Source organism: Atta colombica, unplaced genomic scaffold (assembly GCF_001594045.1).
Source record: "Atta colombica isolate Treedump-2 unplaced genomic scaffold, Acol1.0 scaffold200, whole genome shotgun sequence".
Taxonomy (NCBI): Eukaryota; Metazoa; Arthropoda; class Insecta; order Hymenoptera; family Formicidae; genus Atta; species Atta colombica.
Window position 1 is genome coordinate 724,186 of NW_017259295.1, and position 17,174 is coordinate 741,359.

Consider the following 17,174-nt stretch of genomic DNA (forward strand, 5'->3'; position numbering starts at 1 on the left):
TATATATGTGCACTCATTTTGTGATTTGTAAAGAAATTTTTTAATTAGGAAGTTATTTTTTTATCCTGTTACGTATGTGAGTATGTATTCTGCTATATTTTCAGCATTACGAATCTAAAATTATAAAAAATATAATAAAATATTCTAATAAAATCATAAAAAAATTTATAACAACGCAATCAAACTTCTCGAATAATTAATCGACATCATAGAAAAGAAGCTAAAATAAATTCAACTTAAATTCGATTTAAAATTTTTTTTGAAAACGGAGGATTTGTAAAATAATACAACACAATCAGGTTTATACAACCTGATAAAATTAAAAAAAAAATTACTTTAAAATTTACTATGCAATTTGATTTTAAACAACAAACATTGTACTTATAAATCGCTGCTGGCAGTGTAGTGTAAATGATAGAAATATGAACATCATGTGTGCGTTCTCACATAAATTGCCATGAAAATGCGAGAAACGTATTTTATAATTCGATATCATATGTTGTTATCAAAACATAAAAAAAGTAAGCAAAAATAAATTTTAATTTTCGAATAAAAATTCTTTTATGAAAAAACAATACATTTCATATTTTATATTAACTTTTAAATTACATAATTTCAAGATAGTATTAACTAACATATTGCAGAGATAAAATTTCAACATTTGATTAGTACATCCAGTTTTTATTTAATCCGCAATATTATTGTGAACCGTCATATTATCATAGATAATATTATACGCAGATAACATGATATTTTATATAATATCATCAAAAATTTCTCTCATTGTCTCTCTTTCTTTCTTTGTTATACATGATATTAGATCCGAATTCTTAAAAAGAGCTTGAGATTTTTGATATCGTATTTTAGTGTATTTCAAATATTAAAAAAAGACTAAAAGAATTGATAAAATAGGAACAATACAAGAGTTTGCAAGATATATCAGAATCCGTTACATTGATCATTAAAAATGTGTAAAAGGAGTTGTAATTAATTTTAATAATTCTACATTAATATTCACAATGTTATAAACAATTTTGTTGCGGTAATTTTATCTGAATTTTTCGTCGTCACATTATATAACTATATTGTTTCGTATCAGTCAAAAAGAGCTATGTTGAAAGAACTGACCTAGCAAGAAGAAGAGAGAGTAGAAGAAACCATCGCGTCGGAAGGAACTGTACTTCCGGTCGCGAGTGGGCGCTTCTTTTATTTCGCTTAGAAGACGTATTCATCCCACGTAACGATCTTTATGCTCTTCCTCCTCTCTCTCTCTCTCTCTCTCTCTCTCTCTCTCTCTCTCTCTCTCTATACCTCTCTCTTTTCCTTTTTCTTTCGCGATTAAACGACGACAACGTGAACACTTTGAAATTGAATATCCATCGTTAATCTGAGAACTTGCACCGCCCATGGAGCAACTCATGATAATCATTGGTTTGCTCCTTTTTGGTCTCGCATACTTTATTCTCGTGTACTCAAAAAAAGCGATAAAAAGAATTTTCCACGGTTTTCCTTGCATACCGTCTCGGGTTCCGACGCGACGTCGTCTCGCGGGGTTAAATAAGATTACCCGAGACATCCCGATGATTGAGATGTTGTCGGATGTATACGATAAGATTAATTATACAACCTCGGCAAACGTCTGGCACGGTTATTGCATTTTCGTGAAAGAACCGCGAAGCAAGTGTAGCAATTACAACAGGCGCCACGGACGCTTAGTAATTCTACTACTTGGCGCTAATCCAAGGATGACAATCTTGCGACTCTCACGAAAGAAAAGTCTCGAGTATGGGATTTCAATCTTTTTTCCGGACATATTCGGGTTCTATCTAATAAACACATAATCTGATAATAATCATTTGTAAAAAATATCTTATTTGAGCTTTCAAGTGAAAAATTAAGTTACAAGACCGTTTTAATCTTCTTTTCATTGTTCCCTTATTGGATTTCTTCTTTTTTTCACTTTTTTCTCTCTTTCAGAAAAATTCGCAGTGGTGTTGATAAGATTTTACTTAAAGGATTTGAAGCACTTTGTATAATTCTATTGCTTTAATATTATTACAAAGATTGATCCTTATTGGTATTTAGAAAGTAATAGATTAAAACGTAGATTAACGCAATTACCATTTTGTTTTGCGCAATTCCTTCATGTAGTGAAAAATTTTCGAGATAGAGGATAGTTCCATAAAACACTGCGTTCCATAAAATTCAGCCTTTTTTCCGAGGAACGAAAAAAAAGAAGGGAGAAGAAAACTACGCAGTAATTAAAGTGACTTTGCAAAATGAAACAGTAAGTTTCTACGGTGTCAGAATCCGATTCAACCCAGTTTCGTCTTGAGTTTCGTCATAAATCTACTGGCAGACGGAGATACTTCTTTTATTTATAGTGTTCGCTATTGAGCCAACTTCGCAAATACTTTTCCGTTATGACTCTCTATGAAATTGATAAACCATTATTTCTCCCTTTCAGTCTGATTTACGCTTGGCTATGAAAACTTCCGGGAGAGAAGAACTAATCATGAGATATATTTCTAATAATAATTTTTATGATATATTTAAATATTTGCGATTAAAATTCTTAATATTATTGGATTTGCAAGAAAGTAATTGCGTTTTTTTAGTTCAAAGTTGTATATACGATATTTTCGTCAATATGAATGAAATTTAAATTTAAAGAAAGGATTTTAAAGTTTGAAAGCTCTCTACTTTTAAAAGCTTATCATATTTTTTAAGTTTATATAAGTTTGTAATTTTTACATATCAAAAAATTATGAATTAACGGAAAATTTTCTTCTCACTTTATGAGTTTGTAATGTGCCCAAAACAAATTTGAGAAAATTTTCGATTATCTAAAAAAGCTTGATATTTTTCCTACAAATCATTTTTTTTTTTAATATTCCTATGATTTTTGGTTATTGAGTTATCGCAGATTAAATAAAAGGATCATTTTGACTTTAATTGCTCATAACTCCGTTAAAAATTGTCATATCGCAATTTAAAAAAAAGATTCTTAAAGCTGAAACTTTACTCTATCAAGATATATTTATATTGATTGATAAGAAAGTAATTGCGGTTTTTACTAATAGATACCTTTTAAAAAAACGCAATTACTTTCTTGTCAACCCAATATATAAATTATTTTACGTGAAATTTTGTAGATGTCTCAATATTCAGTAAGTGAAATGATTTCAACAGCCAAAAAAATCAGTTTCGAGTTTTTTTTCTTTAAAATTAAGCTTATCGTTACATTTAGAATCATGTAGAATACCATTCAGTCATAATTGTAATTTTATTCTTTAGAAGCAATTTTCATTTGATATTTATTCGTAATTTAATTTGCAGTGCACAAAAGGAAACCATCTCAAATAGATCTATTGAATGTCGAGGACAACAATTAAATCGCGCATAAGCAGTTTAAAGAAGCTTACTTAATCTATGTTTATTAGTCCTTAGTAAGAGTCTAGTAACATGACGCAATCAATGATGGTACAAGCGAAATCAAATACAAGAAATATGTTCATGAGTATTCCTAATCGATTGTATTTTCTTTCGTTGATGGCTCATGTAGTTATTCAAACGAACAAGACTCGATGTGCATAAGAACTGTTTTGCTGTGATATATAAATTCCATTTATCTGTTTCAACAACGTAATAAACATATTCATAATTTCTTTCCGAGATTGCAATTACACGAGAAACATTTTAGATAAAAGACCCCGCACTATAAGTTACGTATATGAAAAATTGAGTCCTAATGAAATGTATTAGTTTTTAATATAATATAGCTTATAATATTGTAATGAATAGAAAATCAAAGACATAAGCCTCGATAATTTTATATTTGAGTTATGGTGTATCAAAAATGCTCAGCGAGCATAAATTTTACGGCTTTGATGTATCGTAGTTAAAATTATTTATTATTAAATCTTGTGTATATAACATCTTTTGTTCACCTTTTGTTAAAAACTATATTGTGAAAATTAACTTATTTCATTGAGACTTAGATTGCTTTTCTTTTAGGAAACACGGTTAATATAAATATTGTTCTATCTTTGTTCTATCATTGAAAAATAAAACACACGACATTTGCGTCGACTATGTTTCCTAAAAGGAAAGCCTAATTATTTGTATAATTAGTATGAGTTTTTTCTAATAGAAACACTCTTCATGTAACCTAAAAGTGAGAATATAAAACGAAAAATTGCTAAATTTTTGAATTGTTTAAGTTTATCGCCGAATATTGTGTCAAGTTAATATGTCGCGTCTTAACAAAGATGTATTTGAATAAATGTATTAGAACGTTTTAAATCAAGTAGATTAAAGCAATTACATTTGTGTCTTATATTATATAAAAATATATCAAATAATATATCAAATGATAGAGATTCTTTATTAAATCAATTTATTTCAAATATGATTGCACGCTGATAATTTTCGAATTTTCAACACAATCCGAAATAATCCCCACTAAATTAAATTAAAAAAATTGTAAAGAACTTATTGCGAAAAATATTACCCACCTGTTATAATGTATATTTTTTAATTTATGATTCTTGAGTATTTTTGATATTTATTCTTTTTGTTATTTCCACTCCTTAACATTTATTATTATATTCTTATTATTTATTCGAAAGCATATTTCTACAGTACGCAGAGTTTGTAAACAAGATAAATACTATTAAAAGATTTTAGAAGTATTAGCGAAAGTTTACTGCTACTTTAAAATGACTGGTACAATGTCGTTATTTTCTCCACAATGCACACGGAAACTTGATCCTGCAAAAATCGATACACAAAATCGACAGAATAACTCGCGGGATGTTCCAGACATTCTTAAACCTAATTTTCCTCTGCTAGAGAAAATCGTTGAATCGTCGCAAAAATGCACGCAAAACGATGTTCGTATCGACGACAATCTCGCGTGATCATAAAACGCAAACGGTTTGAGCGATAAAAAGTCGGGCGATAAAGTCTGTCATTCGTTCCATTTGACTCATTCACCGCTCTTATCAATGAGTTGTCTAATTCTCCTACGCATCGGTCAAAACAATTTGTATTCATGACGACGATAATACCGCCGAAAACAAGGAAGCGGCAATTCGGTCCTCTCGTTGTACGCGAATAAAAAGACCTGGCGGAAACTGTGACGGAAAACGCGACAGCGGAGTCTGCACAATGCAATGTAAATGTTTCGGCCGTCTTTCCACTCTATTACGCAATTTGGTCCTCTATCTGCTCATTATATTTTTGTTCTTTTACATCAGCTGGAGTCCAAACAGGGAGATTTTTCTCTCTGTGTGTGACGATGCTGGGATGCAGGACTTCCTCTGTCCTGATTTAATTTTTCTCTGATGATTCTCATATTTGTATGCAGTTTTATGCGGACGACTTTTCCGCTCTCAACTAAAACACGGCTTACAATAAAATGATCCGATCTTTGTCTCTAATTCGAAAACAGCTCTTGTTTTAATAATGTTAATACATTCATTGCTGTGCACATTGACTTATATTTTATTTTTTTAATACTATTGTAGATTACTGTAGAACAAAATAATAAAGCGCACGATATTGTTTCTTTATCTGTTGTTTTTACACATTGTTTATATTATATCTTTATATAAAAATTTAAAGGGGAAAAGACATATATTTTTACATATATTCATACATATACTTTTTTTATGTACGTAATTTTTAACTTGTTTATTTATTGCGCTGGCTGCCAAGAGAAGCTTTTAATGCCAAGTACAATCTTTGATTTAAAAAATATCTTTAATATTTATAATATAAAATAGATAGTTTCAATTTGATTGCATAATGACTATCTCAAGAGACTCATTTTGACAAGAATATTACATTGACGTAGTCTATGAATAAAATGTTGCAAGTTCACTCGATTTTCACGTCGTTACATGATCTTTTTGAGTCGCGGATTATTATATTTTCGTACTGTAAGCGGAATATTCGTAAAGTACACTCAAATTAATATCCACGCCACAGAAAAGACATTTTGCGAGAAATATAATCTCGTAAGTCAAGACAAAGCGCTTTGATTCTATGTTTAGAAAATGGCATCGTGAAGACCAACGTATGATCTTTCGGAGAATACACAGTCGCGCTTTGACTGTTTTTTTACATCAGTATCATATATTATAATATTTATAGAAATCTACTTCGTTTTATTTTTATACTTGTTTTCTTTACTAAATGCAGTAGATTTAATTGAAACTAATTTATATGTTTACAGATATATTTAAAATCCTTAAATAAAATTCTTTAGGTCTAAACTATTTCTCAAAATAATTTTGTATTTCAGATATTACGCCATAGTGCATCCAATGAGAGCGCAGTATATATGTACCATAAGCCAAGCTCGTAAGATTGTAATCATAACTTGGATAGCAGCATTTCTACTGGGAGTACCCATGACGTTTACACAGGTACGGATATTTTCAACTTATACTTAACATTAATGAAAACGTTGCTTTTCTTAATTTTTCTCTGTTTTCATTTAATGCTTATTTTTTTACATTTTAATAGATCCAAAAACTATAATTACGTTTCAGAAAAAAATTTCAAGATTAACGTGAATAAAATTAACATAAAATTAATTATGAAACAATTGCAATATTCTATGTATTTCTATTCGTGAATTGCAATATTCTATTCGTATTTCTATTCGTCTATTTGTAAAAAGCATTTAATTTTCCGTTATTTATACTTTAAGATTTATATCATACTGTGATAAAGAAAATTTGATTCCAAACTGGAGAAAAAAATATTGTTTTCCACTTCATTTCAAATTAGCTTGTATTTAAGGAAGATTTGTAATTACATAAATTAATATCAAGTTGTTTGTTCCATATCTGAAATATTCTTTATTTAAAATTTTGATACTAAATTCTTTATGTAAAAAAATGTATGTGCAGAAATAATTATCTTAAACATGAAAGGGACATTGCCTGCATCTGAGTGATTTTTAAATTGAACGTGATTAATATGAAACGATGTATCTTTCTAATTTTGTACTTGCCATTACAGCGTATTACTTTCATACTATCGCTTATCGCAACATGGCATTTTGCAATATTTTACACACGCGTATAATGTGTATCGACGAAATCCGAGAATGATACGCCCCGCAGTTGCACGTCCAATAAAGTTGATACACTTCGCTTCGTTCACTTACTTTAATGAACAGTGATTTATCTCAACGTTGAAAAGATAGAAGTTAAGTAGGAGAAAATCGAGAGAAGACTGACGCGATTGAATTTTCTTCTGGAGAATACTTCTCTCGTAATTTCTAACATTTTCCTAGATAAATGTTTGATGCGTTCGTCTTTTTCGATTTGAACATTCTCAGAATCATCGATAATAGCTGAAAATATTGTAGTTGGTATTCTATACTACATTTAACGTAGTTGTATAATGTATAGATTTTAGACACACTATATTTAATTTGATTTCAAATTTTAGTTTGACATGAAGATTCGTGCAACGTTGCCTCGAATTGATCCACGTGAGTTAAATATGGAATATCAACATCTTAAATTTCAAATATACATTTAACTTTTTTTTAATTTAAATTAAAAATTAATGTATTTAGAAAATTTTTTCATTAATTAAATAGTTTAAATCTTTGTACGATCGAATAATGTTTTACAAAAATCGAATTTACTTTACACGAGACAGAGATTATTTTGCTTGATATTCAATTGATATTCGTTCAGAAGATTCTTTTCCAATGAAAAATGCCTTTCTGTGCCCTGAGTATAAGCTTGGTTTCATCTTTATTTCACTTAGGATAAAAATATTGGTTATTTTAAATGGAGGATTGTACGCGACTTATTTGTAGTAATTTTTTTTATTCCAATATTATTCCAATAATCCTTCAATGACGTCGGAAATAAACTGATTGTAATCGTGACGCAAATCGGGATGTGAAATCAATTTTCTACAAGGATGCACATAACATTTTCGAAGGTGAGGTTCATCGGTGAACAAGTCTCTTATACGAAAAATTCTTATTTTTATAAGAAAGTAAATGAAGGATTGAAGGAAATGAAATTTTTGCACACACAGGCCTGACATAGAAGTTATGAATAAAAAGTTGAGAATAAAACGCAGTCAAAGAGGAAATGCGTCTGAAATAAAAATAGTTTCTTATTCTCCGCGAAGCTTTAGCGAATTATAAATTACAACCGTAAAGAGAAATAATTTAAATAACACGCGGTGCACGCTATGTCATGTTTAAATATATCTTCTTTATTAGTAGTGTCGTCATAATTTGAAATAATGAGAATATTTTAATATTTTTCATACTTGAAGTACTTATCAAATATTATATAATAGAAATTTTTTCCACGATTTTTCTTTGAATCTCTCGTTAAAATATAATTAGAAAGATAACGGATTCCTGTACAGAATGTCCCTAAATTTTCTGTATAAATTTTAACAGTAGAATAGAGTGAGGTTATTCCGTCAGTTTCAATTTTAAAGTAATATGAAGATTTATGAATAATATTGCTTTGCAGTTGACATGTTTATAATTATTTTATACAATGATTGCTTTTTGAAAGCACAACCTGTAGGTAAATATTCAATATGTGCTGTTCATGAACATTATCGCGAGAAATGAATGAAAAAGCTTTACTCTTAATCTGTGTTTTATGAGCTGAAGAATGAAAAATATTAAAAATATAAGCATAGGTTCTAAAATGTTTTATTAAAAAGTTATAATAAAGATATGAATGTAAGAAATTTTACCTAAGGTTTCATTTGAAAATGCTCATGTCATTGCAAACTTGACATGTAATTTTGAATTTATTTTTTTAGAGCGGAGATAGAAGGGAACCTTCACTGAATATCAAGCTGTCAAGCTTATAAAAAAGATGATAAATCCAAAATTATATCGATGTCATATTTATATTGACATGAGCGAACGATATTTTAAAATGTAAACTTTTTAAAATGTAAAATTTTAAAATGTAAAATTTTTTATTACATATTTCATATTTTTAACTTTTTAACAAAACAGAATCTGTATTTTAGAATCTGTATATTATATAATACTTATATGATTCCATATTTATATAGTATTTCTTTTTTATTTCAGCTCATAGAACACTGTTAAAGAAAATTTATACAGAAAATCCGGAAACACCCTGCATATTTTACTTGAGTTATTATAAAGCATCAGTGATAATAATCATGTTTTTGAAATTCTTTGTTGAAAATCTTAAAATGATCTTTTCTTCAATTAGGACTTGTCATTCACTGATATTCTTCCATTAAAAAGGAATTATGAGACTTTTAGAATTTCTTCCATGATTTAAATCAATCGGAAATCCCAGTGCCATTATAATTCTTGCGATACGTTGAATGGATAAGATTCTCTCTTCGGTCATATTCAAAAGAGAGTCACATCGTAAAGGATTAATAAAGCGTGGAGGCAGACGGCTGATCCTTTTTACGGGGCCATGAAGTAAACGACGAGGGAGCAATAAAAAGCTTTCATATTCCGACAGAATCTTATCACTCCGACATATATAAATACCTGTTTAACAGCTTAATAAACGCGGTGGAAAAACGAGTAACAAACGTCGCGAAATATCTTTGCATACCTCGTTACATCCAGGAAGCATGTCGAGGATGGCACGTGCCTTCGGTGTCTCTTATTTACTGTCTGTTCTTCTTTTCAGACACATAAGGAAGTTGGGGTGAGGAGGATTGCCTATTGGTGCGTTCGCAATTCCGAAGCTGGACTTCTGTGGAGATCTCACGAAGTTTACATGCTCATTGTGGTCCTCGTGCTACCGCTGATTATCATGGCGTTCTGTTACACGAGTATCTGCTGGGAGATTTGGCGCGTTATGAAACGTCGATATCATATGACGTCGCGGCATGCGTAAGTTCGAGATTTTGTTTTTTTTTTTGGACCTCGTGAATTTCTGAATTTTTTCTGCTCTATTTCTTCTCGAAAAGCCAGCAAGGCTTTAATCGAAAATAAATTTGTCAAGTTCAAAATTACAAAATTACTAATGGTCTCAGAAAATAAATACAATTAAAATTGTGTAGTAAAAAGTTTATTGACACAGTAAAAAGAAGAGAAAAGTTAAAAATCAAGAAGAAAAATAGATAGTCGATATTGCTATAAAAATATCAATTGTCGTAAAAGAAAACGATAATGACTTGAACAAGCTTATCTTTAAGAATTGTTATTTTAGAATTGCGACTTGATGCGTTCCTGAAACTATTTTGAGAATAATATGACCTTTTCAGTTATAATCAGGTATAATCGATAATTTATCATGAACTATTAAATTTCAGTAAAGTGAAACTATTACATTTCAATAGCGGTAATATCTCGGGAAATACGTAACGAACATGCGTATGGAAATTTAAATGATTGAATTCTCCAATATTAATTCTACCACGAGCAATAATAATCGGTGTGAATCCGATTGCGTTAATTTATGTGCGACATCCGCCTACCGCGTATCGGACTTGGTAATAATCTATAAATGGGCGCATACACTGCTATTTGTCTTTTCTGCTATAACAATCGAAAACCGTATTCTCGCTTGGCCGTATGAAATATCGATTATTCGCCACGAACATCAGTCACGTGTCGTAAGCAAGCGGAAGAGAAAAGCACTAATTTTTTGCCATTTTATGGGTCCTGACGCGATCAGCAATCTAATATAAATTACAATTGAATAGAACCGAATTTTTGGATGTTGGCAGGTAGAATTCATATCGAGATTGGATGACGATAATACGGTGAAGAAGTTCGCGTTATCATTTATAACGCATTTTATCTCGCCTGTCGCAATAACGTAATATCTCGCGATATCTCATCGAGATTCGTATATAGTTGCGAATAACGCAAGCCGTATAAACTTATCATGATCGATAGGATTTGTACTCTCTTTCGTGAAATAAATCTTGAATCTTTATAAAGAAACACGATAGTTAGATAATTAGATAAAAAATGCATAATTAGATAAAAAAAATTGGAAAGTATAGTGGAAATGTATAGCGAGATAAAAAATATATATAGCGAATACAGGTAGTTTTAAAATATTTTTTCTATCAATAATTAGACGAAATGTAATTAATTTCTTTTAAGAGCAAATTAAATATTCAAATAATTCAAGCATTAAAGCGAATTCCCCTTTTTGAATTAGATATTTTGCAAAAAAATTTTGAATTCTTGTTTCATTTTACCATTAATTATATATATATATATACTCATCCAGTAATATATGATTCAGTAATATTTGATTTTAGTGGGAAGTAAACTTTTGATAATGGATTCGGTCGCATCGTTCACAATGTTTCTTTGGGAAATGTGTAGACAGGCGGTTCGCTTGAAATAGATCGAGGGTGATGGGGCAAACGTAATGGCGAATGCATTTACACTTTATGACTCTACTTGATTCGATTCGTCGTCTCCTGCAGGTTGTGAAACATCGTCGTGAGTGCTCATCTTCAGACAGTCGTTCGATATATTTAAAAATATTTCAAGGAATCTTTGAGAATTTTCCGTCGATGAACGTAAAGAACTTATTTTGAGAAAGATTTCATTTGTGTTTACGAATATAAGTCTTCTATCCATGAAGAAGTTACCTCTTTTGCCCGTAATGCTTCATAAAATATTTCGACATGTGCTTTTGCTTAAATGAAAAAAGATTCATTTAAGCTCCTTAGAAGACGAGCTTTCGAATTCGAGCTGATACAAATTAGATGGATATAAGAATTATTTGAAGGAAGGAAGAAAACTATTTACATAATTATAAGAAATAGACAGATTTCAATTATTTGGAGTTTTTTTTTACCAATTGATGCAAAGATTTCTTTAAAAGATCAATTACATGGGAAAATACATTCTTGTGCTATCGATTGCCATCATTCTTGGAACACTGTGCATATACAGTACGCGCGTTATTAAATTAACGCTTCCGATCGCATGGAAAGGTCGCTACTTTAGAATATTCTCTGACTTTGCTTTAGTACATCGGTCAACTCGGAGAAATTCTCCGAGATAAAATTACTGTCGTGTAAGATCAAAGGAAATTCCATGAAGTAGAGTCATAACGTAGTTAACGCACGCAATATCTTGCTAAGATGAAAATGGGTTCTCACATGCATATGAAGCGCTAGATAAAAATTCAGTGATTTTTCTCGTAAATAATTTCATATCCTTCGCGTGTATATGAAAAGAAAAGTGCCTGGATATGAAAAGAAAAGCGCTATTTAAAGTAAGTTAAAAGTAAAAAAAGGAATAGAATAAAATATAATCTTTCTATTAAAACATTATTTGTCAAAAAAGTCAGCTGCAAGAAAATTAATATAGAATATTAATCATTTTTTTTTTTTAAATATTGAAAGCTAAATTAAAATTATTGAAAGGTTAAAATTGAATTTAAATTGATACTGTATTAAATTTTTCTATTTGTTCGTATTTTTGAAATTTGGTTTGCGAATAGTCTATTTTCTTCATCCATCCTCAGTTGGCGCAAATAGAATTGACGTGCAATGGAATATGAGGTCCACGTGCGTATAATCAGAGTGTAACTTTTAATCTGTTTCAGATTAAATCCAAACAGTGCAGATACGGAATCGATTCCTATGACTCAACGGCAGGGCGGAAACGAACGCAAATCACGCCGGGACGAAAAAGACGAAGAATCACGGACTATGAAGCAGGTTTGATTTAATTAATCTTTCCTTGGGAATAATAGAATTTGAGAAAGAAATGGCTATACAAATTTACAAATCATCATTTTGGAATTCTTAGTAATTAACACTCTTAAATTATTACTGAGTTCATTTGTGAAAAAACTTTTTACTGTTTTTTTTTTATAATTATATAATTATTGAGCTCATATTGAATGAGTTATCATAACAATGTATAAATTTTAAAATTATTTTTGAAGAAGAAAGGTTTTAATTTAGGAAATGGACTTATTTAAAATTGTACATGCTTTTAGAGATCACATATTGTAGTTGATACGAGACAGTAGGATTGAAAGTATACCTGAACTTTACTCGGGATAGGATCGTCTACGTTAGTAAACTATATCCAGTACAGTAAGAGTATATCCATTGTTTAAATATAGTAGGATGTTTCCTGTATTATCTTAATAAATGTTGGAAAACAGCTCTAATCACTTTGAATGGCTGCCAACAGGTGGTGAAAATGCTGGTAGCAGTCGTGGTACTGTTCGCCATTTGTTGGGCCCCGATGCTAATTGATAATGTGCTGACTGCTTATGGTTACCTGCCGCGTGTCAAGAGTGGGGTGCACAAGCATCTCAATACCGCATTTCAGTTGATGGCTTATTTTAACAGGTATGCTACTCGGTTTCAACTTGAAGATTAAGCGCTGGGGAGTCATTAATTTAAAACTGATTCACATCTACGATTTCGTCTTTTACGTGATCAACGTGAAGGTTATTGCCTCCGGGGAATCGTTCATGGGATTGTGTTACAAGTAGAAAAATCAGCTTGTTGACCAGCCACAAGTTTGTTCCATCAGATAGATCGCAAGTTTTGCTCCATCAGACAGATCGCATAGAATCTGTACACGATTGCGTTATAAACTAAAGAGGAACATCAAATATTGATTTATTTCTTAATTAAAGATTCACATTCAGATGAGCGAAATGTGAATTGTTACACAATTTACAGAAATACATTCATTTTTATTTATCGGCAAATATTTTTTATCGTGAAGTTTTTGCTTTTGCCTTTTGACATAAAAATGTACAATAACGTTTAAAAATTAAAAATCTACTGTAAAAATCACAAATTGAAAATTGTTTTATTTAAGCTTGATTAATATTCTCTAAAAGAATCTGTTATTTTGTATTTTTTCAGTTTTCGTTAGAAATTTTATTAAATAAAATATTAATAAAATTATTAAATATGTATGTATTGGTTAGAATTTTACTATTGTCAAAAACAACAAAATATATGCAGAAAATAGGGAATTTTTAACTGTTTCACAGTTAAAAATTAAATAGAAGGCAGTATCATCACAATTCGCAAAGTGGTCGTTGAATACAATAAAGCTGGAAACTTCGATATGTTCTAGATAGGCAGCATATATTTCATATTTATGAAATGCTTTCTTTCTACTACTATTGAATTCGTTGGCATTTCTCGAGGCAAATTTAATTATTAATAAAATTTTATTTCGTAACAAACGGATGTACATAACTCATAGGAAACGCAAATATTTTTGCTGATATCGAAGTTAATTTTGCATCGCGTGAAGAAAACTTAATTACGTTTGTCGATTGGCATTTGATTTTTTTCGATGTATAAATATAATTTGTGAGAATTGCGAAATTTGTTCGTGGTTTGCATGCAATATAACTGGTATATTATACGTACATACAATATCGTGGTAAACGCGGTCGAATTACATTAATTTATTGAAAACATTAAATTTACAATTTACAATTGATGTATTTGTATTTCATTAAATTTCGAAAATACTGCGGAAGTGTGTTTGCACGATTGATATGCGAATTTTGAAATCGTCCCTGCATTGAATTGCGACAACGACGAGGACACGTGCGGCATTATTTTCGCCGAATCCACGATCTCTTTTTCTCCCTCGTGTCGCTCGTTTTTTACATTTCGCGATATAGAATGATAACTTTAATAGCTACCTCTGCAAATACGCCGTGTATCATTTTGATAACGACCTCTGATTAGCTTAACAAGTCGTGATGCTGTCAGGCAACAGCGTCGGATGCAATAGATAAATTGCACTATTGAAGTGATTTGGGTTGTTACGAAAAACATTGCATTCTCCACTTCGTGTAATTCCTCCCATCGCTTTTTAAAAAAATTTATATTATCTTCTTCTCTCAAACATTAATATTTCTATACCCGAGAGAGACTTGGTCTTTTCGAATAATTTTATATTTTATGTTTTTAATTTAATTTAATTTTTAGTTTTATACACATGTGAAATTCTTCCTATCTTTTGAAAATGACAGTATCTTCTTTGAGAAGAACCATTTCTTTAATATATTTAGCGTGAAATTCTTAGAGTAACGGAAATTCTTTAGAATACATTATTTTCAAAAGAAATATATGTGGTGTTAAAAAATTAAAGTTTGAAAATGTAAATTTATAGAGCTTTCTTATCTTTTTAATTAATATTATATTTAAAATAAGTTTACTTTAATAAATATATATTAATTTGAAATTTAATTACTGAAAAGTTGCATTTTGCTGTATGTAAATAAAATAGCTGATAGCCTTTAATTAAATCGTTGCTAAAGAAGAAACGTGCGATTTGGAAGAAATCTGATAGATTAATGAAATGTCTAAATATTCAATTTAAATAAATAAATATGAGTTGGAATTTTTTTCTCTCGTTAAATATAAACGAGAGTTTTTGATTAAAAAAAAATATTTCTTAATTACCTATAATGATTTTGCTGCACATTCGATAAGTATTTTATTTCATTCTACAAATAACATCTCTATAATTAAATTCTATACATTTTGTATCAACGTTTTTTTTTCCTTCTAATAATTCTTTCAACATTATAAATTAGAAACAGCTGGAAAAAGGATAATAATGCGAGATTAATTATATAAAAGCTTTTAACAGCTGAAAAATTAAATTGTTAATTGATATGTAAATAAAGTTAAAAGAGAATTAAATTATATCTAGGGAACTGACATGAGATTAATTTTTTATCTTTATGCAAATATGTACAGTAAAAAAATAATAATTTTTTACTGTTTATTAATGTATTTTTATATACATTGTTCAAAAACTTTTTTTGAAAAATATCTGCTTTATATATGAGTATACTCAATTATTTTTACATTTAGGCTCATTCCATCTTTCTATAAGCTTCAGTTCTCTTATTTTTTTATTTTCTTACCTTTTTACTCTTTTGTTTATTCATTAGATAAATCATGTAGTTTATCTGAAGATGGAGCAGTCGACTTTAAGACATTTAAAGCAAAACTTATACAATGCCCACAATATTTTTGGTTTATGAAAGATTTGGTTTAAGAATTCTATTTTCAGAAGTGCCTCGTTATTTTCTATTTGATTATAACTGTTATAAGGTTAGCAAAAGTGCATACCCTTTCAAATTTTAAAGCAGCTTCTAACTTTTCTTCATCGAACGGAGAGAAACCTCCGATGCTTGGCAAGTTTCCCGAAGTTCGAGCTGCCTCCGGTATTGGTTTATGGATATAGATATCCTCATGTGTGTGTCTGTGTGGGACTATCTGGAAGACTATAATAATAGTAAGGACATGTAATAAGTTCAATACAAGTGAATAAGCTTCTTAATAGTTACAAACAAATTTTGCTTCTATTTAATGCAAATCTCGAAAAGCTATAGTCTCTCCCCTTAAATTCAGCTCATCTTTTCTTCCTTTGTCGCAATGTAAAGTAAAGTGTAATTTAAAGTTTCACGAAAATCCTTACATTAACCTCGAGAAACATGGAACTTCACATTCAAACGTGAGATGGAATTGCCCATTTGGAGGTAAACTTTTATTTCATAATTCTAATGTTACTATTCTAATGTTACTATTATAATATTTTCTAACCAATAAATTTTTGCAAATATTCGATGTTGTTGAATAAAAACAATCTAATTTTAACTCTGTTAATTTGCTCAAATATAATACTTACGATCATATTTGGATTAATATGATTAAAAAGCTTTAAAAAATAAAAAATTTTCACAGAAAAATGATCTTACATTAGCAGACAAATTCATAAAATTACCAGAAAAATTTTTTTAATTATAATATTAGTAAAAAACTAAATTTGGATCAAACTGATAGAACACATCAAACTAAGTGAACAAATCAACAAGGTTAATCTAAATGATACTGGATTGATAATTTATTTTTTACTACTATTTTTTATTACTTATCTATTTATTAGTTATTAGTGCTTAATGTCATTTACGATAATTTTTTCGCAAATTATTTTTTGTAACTTCTTGAATCCAGAATCTCGTCGCGCTTAAAGCTTTCGAGAATTTGTAATAAAATAAATATAAATTACTCATTATTTTTGAATTGCGTTCAAAATGCTTTCGAATGAAATAATATACGAATTGCAAATAATTATTTCGTGTATTGTTTCAAATGACAGAAATCCGTGATATATAGATCGA

General features: G+C 29.7%; 1 protein-coding gene across 1 annotated transcript in view; it reads left to right on the forward strand.

The window, feature by feature from the left end:
• The window catches only part of LOC108687152 (pyroglutamylated RFamide peptide receptor-like), a 62,405-nt gene that overhangs the window by 43,972 nt on the left and 1,259 nt on the right, over window positions 1–17,174 (forward strand). Inside the window, 4 exon segments of the mRNA XM_018192774.1 lie at window positions 6,311–6,434; window positions 9,696–9,901; window positions 12,591–12,705; window positions 13,190–13,350. Coding sequence (XP_018048263.1) covers window positions 6,311–6,434; window positions 9,696–9,901; window positions 12,591–12,705; window positions 13,190–13,350 — 606 coding nt within the window.